The following is a 27,534-nucleotide window of genomic DNA, read 5'->3' on the forward strand; positions in this document are numbered from 1 at the left end:
TTCAGACTCTCTCAAGCTGGACCAGTGATGTTGCTTGGTGCCCGAGACCAGGAAGTTACATGTGGATTTGATCTAACGTTCATCACAAGTAGGCAGAGCATTAAGTAGTAATTACCCCCACTGTAGACACTTACCCTGGCAGAACTGAGGGTGGTAGATGTGTAGTAACTGCCGGAAGATGAGGCTGTCTCTCCAGAGGACATGGCAGAGTAGGAATCGGTTCCGGCGCTAGAGTTCTGTCGAGCTTTCATTGATTCAATCTCACGCCTCAGTACCATGCTGTCAAATCTATCCAGATCCTGAGGTGTAATTATACCTCGGACCTCCGAGAGCAAGGAGAACTAATAAATGATAAAGGACACTATTAGACCATAAGACCTAGGAGCAGAATTAGGCCATTCAGCCCATCGAGTCTGCTCCACCATTTGATCTTGGCTGATTTATTTTTCCCTCTCAACCCCATTCTCCTGCCTTCTCCCCGTAACCTTTGATGCCCTTACTAATCAAGAACCTATCAACCTCTGCTTTAAATATACCCAGTGACTTGGCCTCCACAGCCATCTGTGGCAATGAATTCCACAAATTCACCACCCTCTGGCTGAAGAAATTCTACCTCATCTCAGTTCTAAAGGGATGTCCCTTAATTCTGAGGCTGTGCCCTCTGGTCCTAGACCCTCCCACTACTGGAAACATCCTCTCCACGTCCACTCTGTCCAGGCCTTTCAATATTCCATAGGTTTCAATAAGATCCCCCCTCATCCTTCTAAACTCCAGCGAGTACAGGCCCAGAGCCATCAATGTTATATGTCCCATAGGTGTAATCACAAGGTGAAATCTACAACTTTCTAATTCATATTAATACTTACACCTCTGTTACATACAGTATTATCCTTGTGTAGCCCTGGACATTGAGACTGAATGAAGGGATGACCAGCCACCACCATTCCGGGACGGTCTCACCGGTGACACCTATGGCTTTTATTCCCCCGACCCATCACTGTGAACTTCTGCAGGCCCACCTTTCACATCACCTCTCCTTGCCCAGCAAACGGGTTGGACAGGTAGTTGGTTTCCTGCCTTAACCATTGCTTCTGACAGTCTGATCAATCCAGGAATCAGAGATAGGTCATCAGGATGCTATGGGCATAAATCTTCAAAACAAGAAATTATTAACTTAGCCTCTTCAGACTTTTTATTGCAGCCATAAGAAGGGAGGATAAGGTTTGCATAAACTACTTCCCTCTAACCAATATAGACCTTGGGGCAGGGGGAAGGAATGGTTCTGATGTCCTTTAGAGAAACAAAGGACTGCAGATGCTGATGTCCCTTCCTGATCTGCAGCTTTATCCACCAGAAACACAACTTGAAGCTGGATCTTACAATAAGCTGGAAACACACAGCATGTCAGGCAGCATCTGCAGGGACAAAGAGGGTTTATATTTCCAGTCAATAAACGATTAGAGTTCTGATGAAGGGTTATTGAGCGTTCTTCTCTCTCCACAGATGCTGCCGACCTCCTGAGTATCTCCAGCATTTTCTGCTTTATTTCAGATTTTCCAGCTTCTCAGCATTTTGATTCTGGAATCTAGGTTCTTGGTTCTTTCTGTTAACTTTAATGCTGGACAATTATGAGAGGCAAACATCTAATTTGCCACAGGTGCTGAGGAGGAGCACTGAATACTAGGAGCTGTGTCTGTGACAGATTCACATAGAAGTGATAGCTTCATGGGGCTGAACTGTTACTGTGGAATGGAGAGTAGCTGGGGGTGCAAACTGGAGCCAGATTTTAGTTCCTTTGCTAATCTGTACTGGCAATGCAGATTATTTCATTACTTTTGCAGGATATTCACATTTAGTGCTTTCAGTGTTTGTAAAGATTGTATTGTCAGCACAAGAGCAGATGAGCACATGAGCACTTATTGTGAGATGACACCCTCAGTACTGTGCAGCTTTGAAGGAGATACCTGCTCTAGAGGTAATGTAACAAAGGTTCACCAACCTGACTCCTGGGATGTGGGACCATTGTATGAGGAGAGACAGGTCGACTAGGCCACTGTTCACCAGAGGTTGGAAAAATGAGAGGAGATCTCACTGAAACATTCAAAATTCTAAAAGGGCTCAACAGGCTGGATGCTTTGGGAATGTTTGCCTGGCTGATGGTCTAGAACCAGGGATCATTGTATCAGGATACAGGCTAAGGGTGAGATGAAGAAAAAGTTCTTCTCTCAGATGATGGTGCACTTGTGGAATTCTCTATACTGAAAGCCATGGAGATCAAGTCACTAAATATATTTAAGAAATAGATTTTGATGATAAAACACATCTAGCAGATATGGCAAGAGGGGAATATGGTATTGACCTAAGAGGATCAGACATGATTGTATTGACTGATAACATAGGCACAAAGGGCCGCATGGCCTCCTGTTTCCATTTTCTGCATAGAAAGCTACAAGTTATCCTCAATTTCAACTCACACTGCAACGATTGAGAAGTTTCACAAAATTACCTTTTTATTGCAATTTGTACCTGGGCTGTGGGAGATACTAGCTTGGGATACGTAACTGGGCATTTACTCTGTGCTGTTGTGGGGATGGAGCTCCCATGAGAAAGGACTCCCCTAAACTGGTCCAGAGCCTGGCACTCATACACACCAGATGATAATGCTCAGATTACAGAGGAGTTCTTCATGTGATCATGGCAGAGCTGTTTTGATTAAAATTGCCAAGATAAATTCACCTTCTCAGGTCAAACTGCAGCAGCAGCAACATGGGATCTCCATCACTGATCATTCTGGATAATGGCACTTCCGAGATGGAAGAACTGATTGGATGGGTCATTAAACACACAAAAAGCATTGCAAAAGTGGGAATGTGTTCCCGAGGTTGTTTTCCTGCCCTCTGTCAACTCTTGCAACTATTATTCCATTTCATTTAACTTGGAAATTAAAATTGGCGGCTCTGCTTCTGTCAAAGTGACTCAGAAAGGTTGCACTGTCTTCTGTTGCTCTTCCTCTTCAGTGCAACTCTGACTCTGCTGCAAACCCCCAGTGAAATTTCCACTTCAAAGATCTTTTCAGAGGGATTAGAGATGTCAGCTGCATTGCAGAACTGTGCCTTCTCTCACCTTCAGATAAGTCCAATCAGACTTGGCAAAGTACTTGAAATCAATCTTACATTTCTATTATAGAATGTAAGTGATGATACACTTTATACTAAAATAGTCCCAGGAAGGTTGCACTTAAAAGGCAAATGCCACCTTATTTCGCTCAGTAGTTGCCTCATCTGGAGACCTTGCCAAAATCTATGTGAATTTGTAAATATAACTGTTCAGCTATCAACCATTACCTGTTAGAATTTTTCATGGCCAGCTGTGAGGAATTGGCTTCAATTATTGTTTACTTGCTTGACTTTAAAACCTACAAATGATCATTTTAATACATAGAAGCAAACACATCCAAATATTCAAATTCAGCCAATAATGCAGTAATAAATCTGCCAAATAAACTTTCATTTTGGTGTATATGAAAGCTTTCAGCTGAAGCAATAATTAGAGGAAAAATTGGAAGAGAATGATGAAAGAAAACAGGTGAATTGTGTTTGCAATCTATTTTTTAGGAGATGTCATAATAAGTAACACAATGGTTACCTTTGCATGTGTATTCAGGAGCTCGAAGAGGGCCATTACCAATGCCTGAACACTTATATTGTTCTCCTTATATTCATCAAGATAGTAAGCCATCGTTGCTTGCTCATGCTCGTTCAGTAGATGTCGAGTCTGTTCATCCAGCATGGCCCGTGCTTGGTTGACCAAGCTGCTCAGCATGACCTGCGACCCTGCCATACCCTTGTAAAATATCGGCTGCAAATAACAAGACAAAGGGTAATTTAATCCAACAATAAAAATTGCTGATAATCCTGGCAATTCATCCCATCTGTCCCCTTTTGAAAAGCTCCCTTCATGCCGCTGACTTTGAATGTACCAGGATTCAAATGGCTTAAGCAACTTATTGAGACTTCTTTTTAAGTACTTTTTGAGACATTGTGTATGAAGTTCTTCTGAGACACTTCCACTGGTCTTCACCACCTAAAGCTGGAAGGTGTTCCCAAACTATTCATTACACTACAACTATAGAGCAGATGGTTCTGTGAACTAGGTGAAGACTAGCATAACAAGATGGTAAGAGATAAAAATACTGTCGGATAAGATGAACAACACACACAAACTGCTGGAGGAAATCAGCAGGTCAGGCAGCATCTATGGAGGGAAATAAACAGTTGATGATTCAGGTCAAGACCCTTCATCAGGACAGGAAATATTTCCCTCCATAGATGCTGCCTGACCTGCTGAGTTCCACCAGCATTTTGTGTGTGTTGCTCTAGATTCCAGCATCTGCAGAATCTCTTGTGTCCAGATTCAAATAACCAATAATTGATAAGTAATGGCTTTTGTTCCAAACTTCAGCTTTGCATCCAGTAAACAAAAATTAGCTTCAAATGAAGCTGAGAAAAAACAGATACCTCCCTCTCTGTCCTCTACCGTCACTCCTTCCCTACAGGCCACGGCCGATTCAAGGAATTGCTGAAAAGTCCAAAGGGAGTTTTTTTTAAAAGTAAGTTTTAAGGAGCAACACACAAAGGAGCTGGAGGAACTCAGTGGGTCAGTCAGCATCTGTGGAGGGAAATAAAGAGTCGATGATTCGGGTCAAGACCCTTCATCAGGACTCGTCCACTTCCCTCCACAGATGCTGCCTGACCCACTGAGTTCCTCCAGCTCCTTTGTGTGTTGCTCCAGATTTCCAGCCTCTGCAGTCTCTTGTCTCCATCTGTTTTAAGGAATTGTATAAATTTCTGTAGCTCAACTCATTCTTAATTACCCAGTTATTAAAGATAGAAGGGTTTATCATTGGTGCACATTAATAAGACCCTTTCTGTGAACTAAATCCAATTTTGCCATGAATTTATGGAATGGATTTGTATGAGGATTATGTATAATAAGGTAACAGTATATAACGTAGATTGCTTAAGTGCATGTTAAAATGGATCTGCTATGAGCACAGGGTATATGTGAAGGTCTCAAATTCGTAAAGCACAATACAGAACAACATTTATATCGAGCCCTTGATGTAGCCTTGAATGGACATGGCTACTTAAATGTGAATCCCCCAAATGGGGGTGAAAACAAAGCTGCCATTATCCTTGAAGTCTACTGGAACTTTTCTAAGAATGTTCAGAACAATGGTGAATTGCTGCTGCCACAAAACAACAGATTTCACCATTTAAGTCAGTGATAATAAATCTAATGCTTTGTGTACAGTGCAACAATGCAGTTATTTTTACAACAATGGACAGCATAACTCTTCAGCCTTCTGTCTGATAGTTGGTAAGTTGGAGGTGCTGCAACTTGAAGTGGCATAGATCACCGTGCTCCTACTCCATAAGTTTCTTTACCAGGGCCTGATAGTAGCCAGGTTGCTACCACAGTTTGTATAGCTGGACAATAGATGAAGAAACGCGAGGAAGCATCAAAGGAAGCCTCTCTGAAGGTTGCACCTACCAGGTACATGCACAGATCAAAATATGGTCAAATAACTTATGCCCTTGCCAAATCCTTCAAGTATAAGGGAGAAAACATAAGATTATCCATTTTGGAAGGAAGAATAAAAAAGCAAATTACTACTTAATTATGTGAGACTGCAGAATGTTGCAGTAAAGAGGAACGGGAAGTCCTGGCGCATCACACACAAACGGTTAGCACGTAGAGGCAGCAAGTAACTAGGAAAGATAGTGGAACCTTGACCACCATTGCAAAGAATATGGAGTATAACAGTAGGGAAGTTTTGATGGAACTTTACATGGTGCTGGTGAGACCACACCTGCAGCACAGTTTTGGAGGCAGTGTAGAGATGGTTCACTGGGTGGATTTTGGGGATGAAGGAATTGGGAAATGAAGAGAAGTAAAAACATTGGGCCTATGCTCACTGGAGTTCAGAAGAATGAGAGACAATCTTAATGAATCTCATCCTGAGAGGACCTTTCCCCTAGTGGGGTACCTAGAATTAGGGATAAGTTGCAGAATTAGGGGCCGCCATTTAATATGGGGATGAGGAGGAATCTCTTCTCCCTGAGCTACACTCCATACTCCAGTGAGCTATGGAGGTGGTGTCATTGAACATATTCAAGGCTGATATTTGAACTACAAGGGAGTCAAGGAGCATAGGGAGAGAGGAGAAAGTGGTGTTGAGGCCTAGATTAGATCAGCCGTAACCTTACTGAATGGTAGAGCAGACTTAAGGGGTTGAATGGCCTATTGCTGCTGTTGTTTCTTATGTTTGTGTGTTTATGCCCCTTCATTGCTGAGCACAGATATCCAAAGGAAGCCGTCCTCAGCCATAACACACCTGAACTCCACTGTCTGGAGCCTGGGAACAAAACACATCTGATTGAAGTACAGTCTCCAGCTTTGGAGATGCCCATCACTGTGCACATGCTCCTCAGCTTTACAGCTCACAAGATTAGGAGAAAGATTCTCAGCTCCAAATCAATGATAATAAACACATGGCATTACGGTAATGAAGGAACTGACCTGCAAGAACACTCTACCGAATCAGCCATTGAATTAAAAATCTATCTATTTGTTGTTGAATGTAGGACTAGATTGAATCTAATGCAAGGAAATGGAAAAAAAGATTAAAAGTAATGAATTCTTGGAGAGGACCTTGTTGAGTAGCATTGCCGTTCTGTGAGAAGTGAAGGTGAGATATGGGAAGGTACCAGATTCTGGTGACAGAACAAATGCTTTAAGGTGATTGGGTCCTGCTGCCTCTTGAAATGCTCTGCCATCCAATCAGATTGATTCTGTAATTCAAGTCCACTTTCCCAACTGATCTCTGATCCTCCTGGTGTCCAAAAGTCATCTGGACACACTGCATAAAGCATCACTGCATACTCATCTCCATTATAAATGGCTGACCCTTGAACTGAAACTGTGCCCCCTAATTCTGGAGTTTCCAGCCTGGGGAAATAATCTCTTGGCACCTAGCTTGTCAATCACCCTAAGAATCTTGCATGTTTTAATGAGATCACCTCTCATTCTTCTAAACTTCAGTTTAGGTCAACCTTGCTTACTCTCTTCAAACCACAAACTTCTCTTCCCAGGAGTTAATCTATAGAGTCTACACTTTGCTGCTTCCAGAGTAACTTTATTCTTCCTTACACAAGAACTCATAAAACTATGAGCAAGAGTATTCCACTTGGTCCCTCAAGCCCACCTCATGGCTGATCTACCCTAGGCTTCAGCCCGTGTGCTGTGCCATCTCCACATAATACTCAGTACCCTGATCTTTAAATACTCATGTTGGGCCTGTAGTCATTAGAATTTAGAAGAATGGGAGATGATTTATTGAAACATAAGATTCTGCGGGGACTGACAGAGTGGGTACTGAGAGGATGTTTTCCCTGGGAGGGGGATTATCTAGAATTAGGGGGGGTCACAGTTTCAAAATAAGGGTGCATCCATTTGAGACAGGTGAAAAGAAATCTCTTCTCTCAGTGCATGATGAATCTTTCAAACTCTCTACCCAGAGAGCTGAGGTGGAATCACTGAATATATTCAAGATTGTGAGAGACCAGTAACATGGGGGAACAAAATGTTATATAGGGACAGGCAGGAAAAGGGAGCCAAGCTCAAAAGAACCAGGAGCTTAACAAACAGCAGAGTCAGCTTGAGGGGCTGTAATGCCTACTCCTGCTTTTACTTATGTTCCTGTGTAAAGTGACCAAAACTGTACACAGTGCACCCTGTGAGCTTTCACCAAATCCTTATTTTCTCTGGAGCATTGGAGACTGTGGAGTGACCTGAGAGAAGTACATAAAATTATGAGAGGCATAGATAAGGTAGACAATCGGAATCTTTTTTCAAGGGTGGAAATTTCAAATACTAGAGGGCATAGGTTTAAGGTGAGAGGGGGAAGGTTGAAAGGAGATTTATGGGGCAAGCTTTTTTTTTATTTACACAGAGAGTGGTGGGTACCTGGAACATGCCGCCAGGGGAAGTGGTGGAAGCAGACACAACAGCAACATTTAAGAGACATTTAGACAGATACATGAACAGGCAGGGAATAGAGGGATATGGATCAAGTGCAGGCAGATGGGATTAGTTTAAAATTGGCATCATGATGGCACAGACATGGTGGGCCAAAGGGCCTGTTCCTGTGCTGTACTGTTCTATATTTCCTGCACAATCGCAGCAAGACTTCCTTACTCTTACACTCCAATCCCCTTGCAAGAGAGGTCAACATGCTGTTTGGTTCCTCGGACAATTGTGTGCTGTACCTATGTTTCCATTTTTTGCATCTCATGAACCAACACACCCAAATCCCTCTATACAACAACCCTTAATAATTCCTCAACAATTAAAACACTCTGTTTTCTGTTCTTCCACCAAAGCAAAGAGTTGACATTTCTCCCCATTATTTTACATAATGATCAAATGAGTGGTACCTTAGCAGATAATCCACAATTTCTCTTTATCTAACCTGCTGGTAATATCTTCAAAAACCTCTTGTAGATTTACCAAATACATTTTCCCTTTCAACTGACTCTTCTAAGTAGCTTCCTAAGTGCCCTGTTACCACATCCCAAATGGTGGATTCAGGGATCTTGCCAACAACAGATGTCAGGTGAACTGGTCTCCTATTCCCTATTTCTCTCTCTCTTTCTTAAGTGGTGATATTACACATGCTGACTTCTCTTTAGTAGTACTAATTATTGTCAGTGTCATTAGACCCTTAGCTTCTCTCCATTCCTGCTACATTTATTGCTTCTGTTGTGATGACAGATATGCAGTCTTTGTTTACTGGCTCTCTCATAGCTTCATTCCCCATAATGATTCCTTCTCTGGGCTTGCCTGTGGAGTTGGAAAATAAGTAAAAGAAACAAAGACTTTCATTTATCCAGAACCTTTTACAATCACAACCAGTTGGATACTTTTGAAGTGCAGTTATCATTGTAAGGTAGGAACTGTGGCACATCCACCAAGATCCTTTCCAACATGGAGCCTGCATGGACTGCTGGTAACATTAAGCTTTGGCTCTCAGTAGTAAACACTTGAATCTAGATTACAACCTCTTAGCCAAGGAGTGCTTAACGGGAAGTGAACAGTGATGAACACATGAACAGAAAATGCTGGTGAAACTCAGGTAGCATCTGTGGATGACTGGAATAAAATAGCAGTGTTTTCTGTTTTTATTTCAGATTTCAACATCAGTTTTTTGCCTCTAGGTTGGTGTGATGAACATGCAGGGAAGAAAGTACATGATTTGTGAGAACATTTGTGAGATGTTACCATCTCCTTCAGATAGGAGGAATACTTAGTTTTATCCAGAAAATAGGAATTGTTAATTTCATTTTAATTCCAGCCCACACAAAATCAGTTCTTAGCTCTTTTTACCTCAGTATATTATTCCAAGATACATATGCTGTTACAGATAATTACAAAGTCATTAAAAGCAACAACAGTACGAATTGCAATAAATAATTCAATTGAAAACAGGGCCAGGTAAGTGGTGAGCACTTTACGTCCAATGTAAGTGGCACTTGGGATTCTGTCCGCTATGTTAACAGCAAGGATAGTGAATGGTAAATGCAACAATAGGGCTGGGGGTGGAGATGTGTAGCGGAACAAGAATCCTAAACTTAGAAAGAATCCAATAATATCTTCAATAACAAAGCTGTGGCCAGGCACTCCGTAATTTGATCTGAAGCTCATGGGACATATCTTCACCATTCTCAGAAGGCTGCCAGACAGAGTGGAGGAGATTGGGTAATTCCCCCATCAATCAAGCAAGGTGCCTACAATGCTATAAGTAACCAGTTTTATGCTCAGAGTTTGTATGTAATTATCCTCCACAAGCTGCATTTTTCAGGAGGAATTTCCTTTCTTTTATAGGGAGAGGTTGTTGCAGTTTCTGTTTCCTTGACTCTTTAAATAAGTCTCTATTTTAATGAGTAAATTTGTCCTACAAAGGCTGTTTACTACAAGTTACACATTCCAGCCCAACCCGAACTCATTGGCTAATGGCAGCACAGTCTGTTCTTACAAAGTAATCCGTGCTCCTGCATTTCCACTGAATGATCTCACTGATTTTAGAGTGATGAGAATCAATAAATCAGCCCAAGGTCTGGGCAAGGACCACTGATTTAGTTCCCATTGGAGAAAGTGGGTGCAACAACTGAATATGAACTCAAAAAAGCAGCAAGAGTTCTACGGCCATGGAATGAGAATGGAATTACATTTATTCATGAGCTGAAATCAACTGTCTAATTATAAAGGGGAAGATTATGGAAAGTGATCTCCAAAACAATGACATTAGTTATTCTTTTTATTCACAATTTTGTGAAGCTTGGGGTTTTAAAATCAAGATAGGTTGTAAATATGAAAACCACACCTGTTTTATCTACAATGTCATTATCAGCAATTTATTTTTTACTTTTCTGGCTTGAGAAGATATTGCCCAGTTACTGAACCACATAAATTCTTTGCCAGCTGTATAATACAGTCATCGCTATACAGCACGGAAACAGGCCCTTCGGCCCAACTTGTCCATGCCGACCAAGGTGCCTACCTGAGCTGGTGTCATTTGCCTGCATTTGGCCCACATTCCTTTCAACCTTTCCTATCCATGTACCTGTCTAAATGTCTTTTAAACGTTGTAATTGTACCCACCTCTACCACTTTGTCTGGCAACTTGGTCCATATACTCACCACCCTCTGTGTGAAAAAGTTGCCCCTCAGGTCCCCTTTTAATCTTTCCCCTCTCACCTTAAAACTATGCCCTCTAGTTTTAGGCTGCCCTATCCTGGGAAATAGACTGTGACCATTCACCTTATCTATGTCCCTCATGATTTATATGCCTCTATAAGGTCACCCTCAGCCCTCAGCTTCCGACGCTCCAGGGAAAAAAGCCCCAGCCTATTCAGTCTCTCCTTATAACTCAAGCCCTCCAGTCCTAGTAACATCCTTGTGAATTTTTTCTGCACCATTTCCAGCTAATGACATCCTTCCTATTGCCGGGTGACCAGCACAGCGCACAATACTCCAAGTGCTGTCTCACCAATGTCTTGTACAGCTATAAAATGACCCAACTTTTGTACATAGTGCCCTGAGACCAATGAAGGCAAGCGTGTCACTCGTCCACTACTCTGAGGCCACTTTAGGGAACTGTGTACTTGTACCTGTCGGTCACTCTGTTCTACAACACTCTCTACGACCCCATTATTTACTACGTGAGTAAAGGAAAGATGGATTACCTCAAATCCAATCATTTATGAATAAGTGTGATAAAATATTTTCAGATTGAATTACACTTGATAACTCAAGTGACAAATTTCCAAATACCACAAAAGGAAACAGATATCACATTAACAAGATTATCTCATAACTGATGAAAATTTCTTAATTGTAGCAATGTACAGATATTTATATTGCATCACAATGGAATTAATTAACCATAAACATGAGAAACAGTTTTCTGTCCTACCTTTGCAACAGCCTGCCCAATGCCTTCTCTGGCAATCCTGGAAGAGAAACACAAAGCTATTGTAAATTACTCTGCCACTCACTAACATCAAGCAGCAGCAGCTGTCTCCTGCTGCATCACCTACAAACCTCCGATGACTATTCTGACAACGTACATGGCTGGTAGTTCAGTGAATGCATAATATTTGTTCAACCTCCTGTGTTTGTGCTCTGCCCTTCAGAGAACCATAGAACAATACAGCACAATACAGGCCCTTCGGCCCACCATGTTGTGCCGCCCTTCAAACCACACCTAAGACTATCTAACCCCTTCCTCCCACATATCCCTCCATCTTAAATTCCTCCATATGCTTATCCAACAATCTCTTGAACTTGTCCAATTTATCAGCCTCCACCACAGTCCATGCACCAACCACCCTTTGGGTGAAAAACCTCCCTCTGACATCTCCCTTGAACTTCCCACCCAATACCTTAAAGCCATGTCTTCTTGTTTTGAGCATTGGTGCCCTGGGAAAGAGGTGCTGGCTGTCCACTCTATCTATTCCTCTCAATATCTTCTATACCTCTATCATGTCTCCCCTCATCCTCCTTCTCTCCAATGAGAACCAGCCCTAGCTCCTTTAGTCTCTCCTCATAATCCATACTCTCTAATCCAGGCAACATCCTGGTAAATCTCCTCTGCACCGTTTCCAACACCTCCACATCCTTCTTATAATGAGGCGACCATAACTGGACACAGTACTCTAAGTGCGGCCTAACCAGAGTTTTGTAAAGCTACATCATCACTTCGCGGCTCTTAAACTCGATCCCCCGACTTATGAAAGCTAACATCCCATAAGCTTTCTTAACTACCCTATCCACCTGCGAGGCAACTTTCAGTGATCTGTGGATATGAACCCCCAGATCCCTCTGCTCCTCCACACTGCCCAGAATCCTGCCATTTACCTGGTACTCTGCCTTGGAGTTTGTCCTTCCAAAGTGTACCACCTCACACTTCTCTGGATTGAACTCCATCTGCCACTTGTCAGCCCAGCTCTGCATCCTATCAATATCCCTTTGCAAGCTTCTACAGCCCCCCACACTATCCACAACACCACCGATCTTTGTGTCATCTGCAATCTTGCTAACCTAGCCTTCCATCACCTCATCTAAGTCGTTAATAAATATCACAAAAAGTAGAGGTCCCAGAACCGATCCCTGTGGGACACCACTAGTCACAGCCCTCCAATCCGAATGCACTCCCTCCACCACAACCCTCTGCTTTTTACAAGCAAGCCAATTTTGAATCCACACAGCCAAGCTTCCCCAGATCCCTTGGCCTCTGACCTTCTGAAGAAGCTTACCATGTGGAACCTTGTCAAACGCCTTACTAAAATCCATGTAGACCACATCCACTGCACTTCCCTCATCAATCTTCCTGGTCACCTCCTCAAAGAACTCTATCAGTCTTGTGAGGCAAGATCTTCCCTTCACAAAGCCATGCTGGCTGTCCCTAATCAGTCCATGTTTCTCCAAATGCTCATAGATCCTATCTCTTAGAATCCTTTCCAACAGCTTACCCACCACAGACGTACGGCTCACAGGCCTGTAATTCCCTGGACTATCCCTACTACCTTTTTTGAATAAGGGGTCAACTTTCGCCACCCTCCAATCCTCCGGTACCATTCCCGTTGACAACGAGGAATCAAAGATCCTAACCAACGGTTCAGCAATCTCCTCCCTTGCCTCACGAAGCAGCCTGGGGAATATTCCATCAGGCCTCCAGGGACTTATCTGTCCTAATATTTTCTAACAACTCCAACACATTCTCTCTCTTAATATCTACATACTCTAGAACATTACCCTCACCTACACTGTTCTCAGCATCATCAAGACCCCTCTCCTTGGTGAATACTGAAGAGAAGTATTCATTGAGAACATCACCCACTTCTACAGCTTCCAGGCACATCCTCCCACCTTTGTCTTTAATCGGACCTACCTTTACTCTAGCCATCCTTCGGCTCTTTACGTACGAGGAAAAAGCCTTGGGATTCTCCTTAACCCTACTCGCCAAAGCTTTTTCATGTCCCCTTCTCGCTCACCTCAGCCCTTTCTTAAGCTCCTTCCTTGCTACTCTATATTCCTCACGAGCCCTGTCTGATCCTTGCTGTTTACACCTTATGTATGCTGCCCTCTTCTTCCTAACTAGTTGTTCCACCCCTTTCGTCACCCACGATTCCTTCACCCTACCATTCTTTCTCTGCCTCACCGGGACAAATTTATCCCTAACATCCTGCAAAAGATCCCTGAACATCGACCACATCTCCATAGTACATTTCCCTTCAAAAATGTCATCCCAATTTACACTCCCAAGTTCTCGCCTTATAGCCTCATAATTTGCCTTCCCCCAATTAAATATCTTCCCGTCCTCTTTGCTCCTATCCCTGTCCATGACAATTCTAACGGTTATGGAGCAATGGTCACTGTCCCCCAAATGCCCACCCACCGATAGATCTGTCACCTGACCCGGTTCATACCTAAAACTAGATCTAATATGGCATTCCCTCTAGTCAGCCTGTCAACATACTGCGTCAGGAATCCGTCCTGGACACATTTAACAAACTGTGCCCCATCTAAACCTTTGGCACTAAGTAGATGCCAATCAATATTTGGATAGTTGAAGTCTCGCATTATAATAACCCTGTTATTTTCGCATCTCTCCAAAAACTGCCTCCCAATCTGCTCCTCAGTATCCCTACTGCTACTGGGGGGCCTACAGAATACTCCCAGGAGGATAACTGCCCCTTTCTTGTTCCTAACTTCCACCTATATTGACTCTAGAGAGGATCATTCTACATTATTTACCCTTTCTGCAGCTGTAACCGTGTCCCTGACCAGTATCGCTACCCCTTCTCCTCTTCTCCCCCCCTCCCTATCCCTTTTAAAACACTGAAAACCAGGAATATTCAATATCCATTCCCGCCCCGATGTCAGCCATGTCTCTGTAATAGCCACAATATCATAGTCCCGTATACTTATCCAAGCTCTCAGTTCATCTCCCTTATTCCTGATGCTTCTCGCATTCAAGTAAATGCACTTTAGCCCATCCACCTTACTACTTCTGTAGCCTGTACTCTGCTTCTCCTTCCTCAAAGCCTCTCTACCTGTCAGATCTGACTTTTCCCCATCCCCTTCTTCCTCTTACGTACTCCTCCGGTTCCGTTTCCCCTCACAATCTAGTTTAAACCCTCCTGAACCACCCTAGCAAACCTGGCCGCAAGGATATTGGCCCCCCTCAAGTTTGGGTGTAACCCGTCCTCTCTGTACAGGTCCCACCTTCCCCAGAAGAGATCCCAATGATCCAAAAATCTAAAACCTTCCCTCCTGCACCAACTTCTCAGCCACACATTTATTTGCCATCTCCTCCTATTCCTACCTTCACTGTCGCGTGGCACTGGCAGCAATCCCGAGATTGCTACCCTGGAGGTCCTGTCCTTCAGCCTTTTGCCTAGCTCGCTAAACTCACTTTTCAGGACCTCATCCCTCTTCCCACCTATGTCGTTGGTACCAACATGAACCACAATTTCTGACTGTTCTCCCTCCCGCTCTAGGATCCTGTGGACCCGATCAGTGACATCCTGGACCCTGGCACCTGGGAGGCAACAAACCATTCGGGATTCATGCTCACTGCCACAAAACCTCCTATCTGTTTCCCTGACTCTCGAGTCCCCTATCACTACTGCCTTCCTCTTCTCCCTTCCCTTCTGAGCAGCAGGACCGGTCCCAGTGCCACAGACCTGGCTACTGCTGCTAGGCCCCGGCAGGTCATCTCCCTCAACAGTCTCCAAAGCGGAAAACCTGTTACTGAGAGGAACAGCCTCCGGGGTCCTCTGCTCTATCTGCCTGTTTGTTTTCTTTTTCCTTTTCCCTCCCCTGACAGCCACCCTTCTATCTACTTCCTGGACTCCAGAAGTACCTGCTCTAAGGGGGGTGACCGTCCCCTTATGCACAGTATCTACAAACCTCTCCCCCTCCCTGATGCTGCGCAGTGTTTGAAGCTGCAACTCCAGCTCATCGATTTTGAGCCGAAGTTCCTCCAGCCTCAAGCACTTACTGCAGCTGTGGCCATCATGGACCGCAGCAAGGTCCATGAGTTTCCACATCAAGCAGCTGCAGCACACCACCCTGTCCTCCATCTGAACTAATTCCTTTTCTTTTCCCCCTAGTTTTTCCTACTTAAGTATTTATCACAGATAACAGGTAAACCTTACCTTTACCTACCTACTAGCTACTCACCTGCCTTGCCCCTTTACGCCGAAGCCCCTTATCTGCTGGAGAACTTTGGTTCTCCTTCCCTTGCTAACATTTTTTTTAGAAACAAAGACAGTCGACAGCAAATCTGAAACCAAGGCATCAGTAATGTTCACCCACTATTTCCCCAGACCCACACCATCCTACAAAACCTAATAACATTCCTACACTGGTACATTGACAGTCTTGGCCCAATAATTAATCATTTTTGAGGGTACATCTGTATATAAAAATTCCAAACACAATTCCACAGTAGATGAAGCGAAACATACATTAATTACTAAATTGATATCTTCAGCATCCACATACATCAGCCAACAAGCTCTTTGCGGCTATTGTATCTTTGAAAACCTGACCTAATTTGTAATATTGTGGAAACTGTGGATCACCTGTTTCTGCAACAGATGCCACAAACTGAACTACTCACACCCCTGGATTGCAGCAGTGAACTACAACATCCAAAGGGAGACGTATTCAAAAGAAACTTTTGCTACAGGCACAGAACATAGAACAGTACAGCATGGGAACAGACCCTTCAGCCCACTGTGACCATGATGCCAATCTAACTAATCCCATCTGTCTGCACATGGTCCATATCCCTCCATTCCCTGGTTGTTTATGTGCCTGTCTAAATGGCTCTTAAACTTTGCTATTATCTCTGCTTCTACCATGGCACCACTTATCAGGCACCTCCCACCCTCTGCGTAAAAACTTGCCTCACAAATCTCCTTCAAACTTTCAGTTTCTCACCTTAAACCTGTGCCCTTTAGTATTTGACATTTCCACCCTGGGAAACTGCCCCTCATAATTCGATGAACTACTGTCAAGACTCCCCTCAGCTTCCTATGCTCCAGAGAAAACAATCCAAGTTTGTCCAACCTCTCTTTATAGCTAATCCAGGCAACATCCTGGTGAACCTCTTCTGCACCCTCCCCAAAGCCTCCATATCCTTCCTGTAATGCGGCAACCAGAACTGTACACAATACCCCAAATGTTGCCTAACCCAAGTTTTATACAGTTGCAACATGACTTGCCAACTTTTATACTCAATGCCCCGAATGATGAAGGCAAGCATGCCATACATCTTCTTTTCCACCAATTCCACTTGTGTGGCCACTTTCAGGGATCTATGGACTTGCACCACAAGATCTCTCTGTACATAAATGCTCCCAAGGGTCCTGTGTACTTTCCTTTTGCATTTGACCTCCCAAAGGGCAGCATCTCACACTTGTCTGGATGAGGCTCTATGGGGCACTAGTGAGGCCTCATTTGGAATACTGTGTGCAGTTTTGGGCCCCATATCTTAGGAAGGATGTGTTGATGTTGGAGAGGGTTCAGAGGAGATTTATGAGGATGATTCCCGGAATGAAAGGGCTTACATATGATGAGCGTTTGTCGGCTCTTGGACTGTACTCACTGGAGTACAGAAGAATGAGAGGGGACCTCATAGAAACATTTAGAATGTTGAAAGGACTGGACAGAGTAGATGTGGCCAAGCTGTTTCCCTTGGTGGGTGAGTCCAGGACCAGAGGGCACAATCTTAGAATTAGAGGGTACAGGTTTAAAACAGAGTTGAGGAGAAATTTCTTTAGCCAGAAGGTAGTGAATTTATGGAATTCTTTGCCACGTACAGCAGTGGAGGCCCGATCATTGGAGACGTTTAAGGGGGAGATAGATAGTTATCAAATTAGTCAAGGTATCAAGGGATATGGGGATAAGGCCGGAAATTGGGGATAAGGCCGGAAGTTGGGGCTAGAAAAGAATAGTTTTTTTTCCATGGACATTCCCCCATTTCTCATTTCTTTTTCTTTTTCCCTTTCTTTTCTTTGGAGCAGACTCGATGGGCCGAACAGCCTACTTCTGCTCCCTTGTCTTGTGAACTCCATTTGCTGTTTCTCCACCCAAACTGTTTGCTGTGGTTTATGTACAAGAACACCAAAAAATCCCCTGCAGCATCAACATTAGTTTGTCACCATTTAACAATATTTTGCTAGGCCACATGTTCCCTGCATTATGCTCCATTTATTGCTTAATTGTCCACCAGTTTAACCTGACATGTTCTACTTTTCTTTCTTGATCAAATTACTAGCATTTTGCAAAACTGTCTCAATTCTCAAGCTTACCAAACAAAGGAGCAGGAGTGGGCTATTCGACCCTCTCAGTCTGCTCCACCATTCAGTATTACCTCAGCTGATCAGTTATCTCAATATCTCATTCCTGCTCTTTCCCCATAACCATTGATGACTTTTATCCCTAGAACTTTATCTAGCTCCTTAAAATATTCAGCCTTAGACTTTGCCTCTGCAGCTTACAACTGCATTAACTATATTAACAGAGAAGTTAAATAGCATTTATAGGTCACTAGAAAAGGCATACAGCATATGAATACACTGAACAGTGGACAAAGTTGGAAGCATTTGTGCTGGTGAATGAAGCTTGCTACTGAAGCACTGACAGGGTTAACAGTTCCCGTCATTGGTTAAAGATTATAGGCAGGTTGTGTAGGCATGGTTACTGCTTGAGCTGCACACACCACATCAACTTCACAAGATCTTCATCTTCCCTTTTGCTTCAGAGCTTGTTGGATCTGCCACAGCGAGTTAACTCTCATTATAACAAGTGTTTTCCCATTTTTAACAGGGTGTTGAAGAAAGGAGCCAGACCAATGTAGTTCGACTGTTCCCATCCTGCTGCTCACATGATACAGAGAAAAAGGAGGCCATTCAGTCCTCCAATCCGTTGTCTTTTGATGCCCAGGCACACAATAGTTTCCACAGTCAAGTCCCATTTCACTTAGTCACTGGATTCCATTAAGCAGCTTCTCACCTGAAATGGCAGCTTGATATTCAATCACTTTGATCATTTCAAGGACGACATCAAACAATATAATTCACTGTGATATCACTGTAGAGCAATGCACCATTGTGGGGTCAGTTCTGGGTGTTTAACAAAGATGAAAAGTACCAGACTTGAAAAATATTCATAAAACAAAATGTCTTTCCTGATGTACGGTTTGGCACTGGTTCTCTCGTTGGCCCTGCTGCAGCCTAACCACAATTACAGTCAGAACTCAGCCTGCAACAAAAGCAAATAACTAATCCTGCTCATTAATATTTGATTAACTGCAATGACTGCCCCATAACTCAAACTGTCACATTCTGAAGAGTAATGGAAATTATTGAGGTAGGTGTCCTCAGGGCCCTATAGAATCTATCACAGGATACAAAGGGAGGCAAGAGAGGAGATTGGTGGGGGCTTAACAGAGATCTTTGCATCCTCTTTAGTCACAGGAGAGGTCCCAGAAGACTGGAGAGCAGCCAATGTTGTTCCTTTGTTTAAGAAGGGCAATGGGAACAAACTAGGAAATTATAGGCTGGTACGTCAGTGGTAGGGAAATTATTGAAGAATATTCTTAGGGACAGGACTTACTTGCATTTGGAAAAGCATGGACTTATTAGGGATAGTCAGCATGGCTTTGTGTGGGGGAGGTCCTATCACACAAATTCGATTGAGTTTTTTTGAGGAGCTGATGAAGATGATTGATGAGAATAAGGCAGTGGATGTCTACATTGTAAAGCATTTGGCAAGGTTCTGTTCCAGAAGCTAAGTCAAGTGGGACCAATGGTGAATTGGTAAATTGGATACAAAATTAACTTGGCATAGAAGACAGATGGTAGTGGTGGAGGGTGTTTTTCTGACTGGAGGTCTATGACCAATCATGTTCTGCAAGGATCAGTGCTGGGACCTCTGTTGTTTGTGATATATATAAATGATTTAGAAGAAAACGTAGATGGTCTGATTAGTAAGTTTGCAGCTGACATGAAAATTGGCGGAGCTGTGAGGAAGGTTGTCAAAGGATTCATTAGGATATAGATCAGTTGGAAATTTGCACAGAGAAATGTGCAAATGGAGTTTAAACTGGACAAGTGTGAGGTGATGCAGTTTGGGAGGTCAAATGCAAGAGGAAAGTGTATAATAAATGGCAGGACCTCAAGGAGCATTGACGTAAATAGGGATCTTGGGTGCAACACAAGTGGGCAGGTGGTAAAGAAGGTGTATGGCGTACCTGTCTTCATTGGTCAGGGCATTGAGAATAAAAGTTGGCAAGTCATACTGTAGCTGTATAAAATTTTAGTTGGGCCACATTCGGAGTATTGTGTGCAGTTCTGGTCGCCACATCACAGGAAGGGTGTGGAGGCTTTGGAGAGGGTGCAGAATAGGTTCACCAGGATGTTGCCTGGATTGGAGTGTATTATCTATAAGGAGAGGTTGGACAAACTTGTATTGTTTTCCCTGGAGTGTCGGAGGCTGAGGGGAGACCTGATAGAAGTATGTAACTGTACCATTATATTCTGTGTTCTGTTACTGCTTTTCCCTTTATTAAACATTGATGTACTTATGTTTTGAAATTATCTGAATGGATGGCATGCAAAACAAAGTTTTTCACTGTATCTTGGTACATATGACAATAATAAACCAATTACCAATTATATAAAATTATGAGAAGTCTAGACAGGGTAGACAGTCAGAGTCTGTTTCCCATCGTGGAAATATCAAATACTGGAGGGCATAGCTTTAAGGTGAGAGGAGCAAATTTTGAAGGAGGCTAGTTTTCTTTTACACAGAGAGTGATGGGTGCCTGGAATGTGCTGCCAGGGGAGGTGGTGGAAGCAGATACGATAGCAAAGTTTAAGAGGCATTTAGACAGGCACATGAACAGGCAAGGAATGGAGGGAACGGACCACGTGCAGGCAGATTGGGATTAGCTAAATTGTCATCATGGTTGGCACACACATGGTGGGCTGAAAGGCCTGTTGCTGTGCTGTACTGTTTTATGTAGTAATGATCAGTAAGGTCTCATGTGAATGTTGGTCTTTCTGGCAATGTAAGTGTTGGTTGGTTGGATAACATTATTATTTCAGTATTAGACAAAACTGATGAAATATTGAATTGGTAAATCTGGTGTCTACAGGAACATGACTGGTGATCATGTATCCTTCCACAGTTTCCTTATTAAGGAGGTTTGTTAATGTATTGGGAGTTTAGAGCAGGTCTACTCGACTAACACCTGGAATGGGTGGGTTCCTATATGAAGAATGTGTGGACAGGCTGGGTTTGTGTCCACAGCTTAGAAGAGTGAAAGGGGACTTGATTGAAAGATACAAGATCCAGAAGTATCCTGAATGAGTGGATGTGGAGAGGACATCTCCTCTTGTGGGAGAATCTAGAACTGCTTAAAAATAATGGGCCACCCATTTAAAACAGATGAGGTCTGTTTCTCTCAGAGGATATTGAGTCTTTGCAGCTTCCTTCTTCAAAGGGTGATGGAAGCAGAGCCTTGAATATTTTAAGAAAGCAGTAAATATATAATTGATAAACAATGGGTGAAAGGTTACCTTGAATACATGGGAATGGGGGGTTGAGATTACAATCAGATCATGACAAATGGGGCAGCAGGCTTGAGGGACCAAATAGTATTGGTATTGGTTTATTATTATCACTTGTACTGAGGTTTAGTGAAAAGCTTGTCTTACAAACTGATCGTACAGGTCAATTCATTACACAGTGCAGTTACTTTGAGTTAGTACAGAGTGCATTGATGTAGTACAGGTAAAAACAATAACAGTACAGAGTAAAGTGTCACAGCTACAGAGAAAGTGCAGTGCAATAAGGTGCAAGGTCACAACAAGGTAGATCGTGAGGTCATAGTCCATCTCATTGTATAAGGGAACGGTTCAATAGTCTTATCACAGTGGGGTAGAAGCTGTCCTTAAGTCTGGTGGTACGTGCCCTCAGGCACCTGTATCTTCTACCCAAAGGAAGAGGAGAGAAGAGAGAATGTCCCGGGTGGGTGGGGTCTTGATTATGCTGGCTGCTACACCAAGACAATGAGAGGTAAAGACAGAGTCCAAGGAGGGGAAGCTAGTGTCCGTGATGTGCTGGGCTGTGTCCACAACTCTCTACAGCTTCTTGCGGTCCTGGGCAGAGCAGTTGCCGTACCAAGCCGTGATACATCCAGATAGGATGCTTTCCATGGTGCATCAGTAAAAATTGGTGAGAGTCAAAGGGGACAAGCCAAATTTCTTTAGCCTCCTGAGGAAGTAGAGGCGCTGGTGAGCTCTCTTGGCTGTGGCATCTACGTGATTTGACCAGGAGAGGCTGTTGGTGATGTACACACCCAGGAACTTGAAGCTCTCAACCCTCTCGACCTCAGCACCATTGATGCAGACAGGTGCATGTACACCGCGCCCTTTCCTGAGGTCAATGACCAGCTCTTTTGTTTTGTTGACATTGAGGGAAAGGTTGTTGTCATGACATCATTCCACTAAGCTCTCTATCTCCTTCCTGTACTGTTTGAGATACGGCCTACAATGGTAGTATCATCTGCAAACTTGTAGATGGAGTTAGAGTAGAATCTGGCCACACAGTTGTGAGCGTATAGGGAGTAGAGTAGAGGGCTGAGGACGCAGCCTTGTGGGGCACCAGTGTTGAGAATAATCGTGCCGGAGGTATTGCTGCCTATCCTCACTGATTGCGGTCTGTTTGTTAGAAAGTCAAGGATCCAGTTACAGAGGGAGGTGTTGAGTCCTAGGTGACAAGCTTGCTTGGAATTGCTAGGAACGCCTCCTGTTCCTACTTCCTATGCTCGAATGTTTAAATGTTCAAGCAAAAACACAAAAGCAAAACACGACCATTTTCCAATGTAGCCTATTGTTGTTTCCACCACAATAATGTTCCAGAGGAGTTTATTCAATGGCCAGCCCCAGCATATACCAGTATGGCAGCACAAGCAGTCGCTGTCCACAACAAGGAGTGACATGACATATGGAAATCAAAGAGAGCAGATGATGGAAATCTGAAATAAAAATAGAAAATGCTGGAAACACTCAGCAGGTCAGGCAGCATCTCAGAAACAGAGTTAACACTTCAGGTCAAAGATCTTTTGTCAGAACTATAGCAACATACTATAGCAACACACAAAGGAGCTGGAGGAACTCAGCAGGTCAGGCAACATCTAAGGAGGAAAATGGACAGTCGATATTTCCAGCAAGGATATGTAAACCCCAATAAAGAAACATCAGCCATGTAATGTAACAGCAATAAATACAGATACTTCAAACACTGTTGACAATGTAACTCTCATACTCCAAATAAAAATGTGGCAGCTACTTAATTAAACTTAGAAATCTGCCATTAAATGGTTCCCAATGGAGGATATGGTTATAATCAAATGCGCCTGCAATACAGGTTTTGTCCTGTAACTTGCTTTTAAGATTTTTATAGAATAAAATGTTCACAAGGACAGGTGATGAGTTTAAAACAAAAATAGGTGCATGTGGTTTCTGAATAAAATAAAAACTGACAGTGAAGAGGTTCTCTGCCCAGTATAATTGTTGACTTCAGGTCAGGTCCCTTCATAAATCCCTTCCCTCAAATGAGTGAGGAATTGAGTTCCACTTGAATACCTCAGTTGAAATGATTAACAACATCAATGGGAAAATTTTAGACACAAAGGAGCTTTTTGCTCAACATTGCCATGTGCTTCCTCAGCTTGAAATCATCTTGTGGTTCCTCATCCCTGCCAACACCGATACTCTTCATTAACTTCTTGACAAAAGTAATCTACAACATCAAATTTTATTTCCAAGCTTCCTAATTGTTTTCATAATCAAATGATTTAAAAGCTGAAAACCTGATGCTTTTCTCTTTTTCTATAGGCTCAATGTCTTTTCATTGCAATGAACATAACGGTGATCAGACACTCAACAAACCACAAACGTTTTCAGTGTTTCCCACAAAATAACACCCATGGAATCTTCAACCTGAAGCGTCTACTCTTTTCTCAGGTGGTGCCTGTCTTTAGAAGTGACTTATTTAAGCTTGCAAGTCAAGAACTTGGTTGCTGCAGTTATAGATGAGGCCATCAGATCCATGAAGTCTGGAAATGGCACTGAGTGGCCCACTCATCCTCTCCAGCCACCCCATGCCATTTATTAAGATCTTTTGACTGTAACCTCAACTTCATGTTCCCAGCTACCTGTGGCAACCTTTCACCCCTTGTGCATCAGGAATCCATCTACACCTGCCTTAAAATGATTCAAAGACTGCTTCCACTCTCATTTGAGGGAGAGCTCAAAAGACTCAGAATTCTCTGAGAAAATAAAATGCCTCATCTCTGCCTTAAAATGGGCAAACCCTTATGTTTAAACAATGACCCCTAGTCTAGATTCTCCCACAAAAGGAAACATCCCCTCCACATCCACTATGTCAAGACTCTTACATGCTTCAATCAAGTCCCTTCTCATTCTTCTAAACTCCAGTGGATACCACCCTAGCCTGTCCAAACTTACCCACGACTGCCCATTCCAGGGTAAATCTTCTCTGAGCTGCTTCTAACTCTCTAAATCTTCCTTAAATAAAGACGTCAAGATTACACACATTACCCATTGCACCTGCCGCTTAGCCTTTTGTAAATCATACACTGGGAAACTCTGATGGAAGCTCTGCACACTCTCACCACCTGAACTAAATGCTACTTTCTTTACTTCACATTTTCCCCATATTGTACTCTTTTTGCCAGATCTTTGCCCACTCACTTAACCTATCGATATCCCTTTGTGGCCTCCTTATGTCCTCTTCACAACCTACTTTCCTGTCTACCTTTGTGTCATTATCAAGTTCAGCAATGGAAGTTTGGGAACTTTATCTAAGTCATTTGTATACGTTATAAAAAGAGGTCACAGTGATGATTCCCTGTGACATACAACTTATTACATCTTGCTAGCCTGATAAAAATCTATTTATGTTTACCCTGTTTTGTGTTGGCCAGCTAATCTTCTATCCATGCCAATTGTTTACTTCCTACACCATGACCTTTTATTTTCTGCAAGAACTTTTGATGCAGGAACCTATGAAATATCTTCTAGAAATCTGGTACCTCCATCAGGTTCCTGCTATCCATAGTTCTTGTCATTCTTCAAAACAGTCCAGTAGATTGGAACTGTGCAAGTGGGGTGTCATCAGAAACCCTTCTTGGTACATTAATTACAATTCCAGCCGTGTGCTAAAACTTGTCTGCAAGACTTCTAGCTATGGAGTTGGTGCAGTGGTTGGTTATGCTATGGACATGAGAATCCTAATGGTTACACACCAGGCACACAACCAAATGTGAAACACGCCACACTTGGATAGGGGAGGAGGTGCTGACATTTTTATTGGGGGTTACATATTCTTACCGGAAAGACCATACATATTAGTTACTAATGGCCATCCTGGGACCAGTGTCTGCTGCTTGCATGGCACAGAGGTGGGGCATCATACTGTCTCTGTATGATTCTGAAATGAGAATAGAGCATCCAAGCAAAACACTATAGTAAATGTCTTGTCAAGATTACATTGTGCACAATGAACAGAGGAAGCTAAATGTTATACACTGCATTTGAAATAACAGAATCACGCAAAAAAATCTGACTTTGGGCAAACACATAGGTTAATAGACTGATTCAGTCACAGGTCTCAATAAAAATATGAAGTCCTTTCATCACAGACACAATGGACTTTCCACCAACCAAGGAAGCACCGGGAGAAATCCATGTGGTCACAGGGAGAACATGCAAGCTCCATACTAACAGCGCCGAAGGTGAGGATTGAACCCAGGCTCCTGGAGCTATGAGGCAGCAGCGCTACTAACTGCCAACTGTGCCATCCTTGCAGCATTTCTTCTGAGCCATAGAATAATGTCACACTCCACAACTGTATGCACTCCAGTAGAAATGTTTGTGTGCAAGAGTTTCAGACCTAATCTTCCCAATTTGGAATAAAAGCAAAGGAAAGGCATGTCACAAGAGAAACACCATGAAACAACTGCAAGGAGAAGAGGTTCCGGCTGCAAGGTAGAGTTCATGTATTGAGAACTCACATAGGTTGAAGATAAGATGATGGGATATTGGGCAAGAGGGGAGGTCTACAGTCTGAATAATTATCTGGTGAAGATTTGAGAAAGAAACCTCTGAAGAACATTTGACACTACAGCACAATGCCCAGCAGAACATTAAAGACAACCACAAGGTTGAAGAAGTTCCTGGAATGATGAATACAATTGTTCAAGAAGAACTAGCACATATTATTTTAAGCGAGCGTCTAGATAGGGCAACATCAGTGAGTCCAGGTATGCATGAAACTCCCAGCATCTGGTGAATCTCTAAGGTTATCAAAAGCCACACCAGTTCCCCTGCAAAGATCATAGAGTATGGAAGCTTGTTATTTGGTAAAACTTGTAACATTTGGGAATTTGTTATCTCTGTTTATATTTCTTTTATTTTATAATAAAAAGAGTGGAAGTAATGTAGCACACTTAATACTGAATTTGAACAGTAATTTTTGCTTTAAGGATTGTGTCTTGTGACTGAGTGCTATCTGGTTGGCAATGATTACAGTGTTTACTTATGTTTTCTCTATGAGCTTAATGTGAACAAGTAATTTCGTTGCACCGTGGTGTATATGACAATAAACTGAACCTGAATGTGTATAGAATGTTCCAGAGTCAGTGCATGAAAGGCCCTTGGATAAAATATACATATTGTGTCTCTTGTCTCTCTATCAGCAATGCACTCTGCAATGAACCACCAGAAGTTAAGAACTCACTGAAGACAAACTCATTATGCTTTTTGCTGTAAATCAGCTCTCACACACAGGATAATGGATGCAACCATGAAGAATTGTCAAAGTATACAAACTATAAACCATAGCTTTCAACAAAGAGCAGCTCCAGTGCACTGGCTTACCTCCAGCTTAGACACATAAAGATTAATTTCTTACAATAAGCCCATTAATTATATGGATGAATATAATCAAAGGAAGCTCAAGCTTACCCTGTTCCAACAGTCTCATTCATTTCTGGGCCACTTATCCAGTTGGTCTCATCCACCACAGTCCGGGCATGGGGCAACCTCCCAACATCCTTTACTGTCAGCATGAGGTGGCGAGAAGACTTCAGGATTTTTACAGCTTCATCATGTGGAATGTTGAGAAAACTCCTTCCATTCACCTCGATAATCTGGTCTCCAACCTAATGAAGAGAAGTTTCATGGTGACTTAGAGTGATATTACTTCCTGAGTGCTGGAATTAACCACAAAACACCAGCACAAGCCAGTTACATCATGTTCTTTAATGACACTCTTTAGTGTTGCAGTCTATTTGCTGAAGGTACAATTTACGAATGGGGCTGCTGAAGTTGTTCAGTGTCCTGCCCAGTAGGATGCTGTGCTGTGTGCCTCTAGCTCCCATCCTTAATGAACCTTGCATCCCAGCTTGGAAGGGACTTAGTCGGACATGTCTCCAAGATCCACCCTCAGCACGCTGAAGGCTTGTGCAATCGGTATAACCACCACGGACAGGGGAGGTTGACAAATGGCACACAGCAAGTCAATATTTAGATCAAACTATCCAAGCAATAAGGGCTGAGCTGTGATGCACAAAACAACAGGCCCTCACATTTTGTGTGAACAAAGTTGTCCCTCGACAGGCTCTGTGCCTAGCAGAGACACTCGGGTGGGCTCTAGATTATTGTGGGGTGGGGGGGGGGGTGGTGGGTGGAATCTGGAGGGCCAAGGTGGAGGGAGAGTAAAGAGAATCAGGCCTGCAGACTGGGCGAGGTTGATGGATGATGGCCAGTAGCACCGGTGTTTGGGGGTGTAGGTTAGGTTAGA

At 43.0% G+C, this 27,534-nt stretch overlaps 1 protein-coding gene across 3 annotated transcripts in view; it reads right to left on the reverse strand.

The window, feature by feature from the left end:
• Positions 1-27,534, reverse strand: part of whrna (whirlin a) — a 121,247-nt gene that overhangs the window by 20,845 nt on the left and 72,868 nt on the right. For all 3 annotated transcript variants that reach the window (XM_052037393.1, XM_052037392.1, XM_052037391.1), the window contains 4 exons: positions 26,697-26,893; positions 11,537-11,573; positions 3,646-3,858; positions 135-341 (listed from right to left, as the gene is read on the reverse strand). In XM_052037393.1, the coding sequence (XP_051893353.1) occupies positions 135-341; positions 3,646-3,858; positions 11,537-11,573; positions 26,697-26,893 (654 nt within the window). The remainder of the gene's footprint in view (positions 1-134; positions 342-3,645; positions 3,859-11,536; positions 11,574-26,696; positions 26,894-27,534) is intronic.

The sequence above is a fragment of the Pristis pectinata genome, chromosome 23 (assembly GCF_009764475.1).
Source record: "Pristis pectinata isolate sPriPec2 chromosome 23, sPriPec2.1.pri, whole genome shotgun sequence".
Lineage (NCBI taxonomy): Eukaryota > Metazoa > Chordata > Chondrichthyes > Rhinopristiformes > Pristidae > Pristis > Pristis pectinata.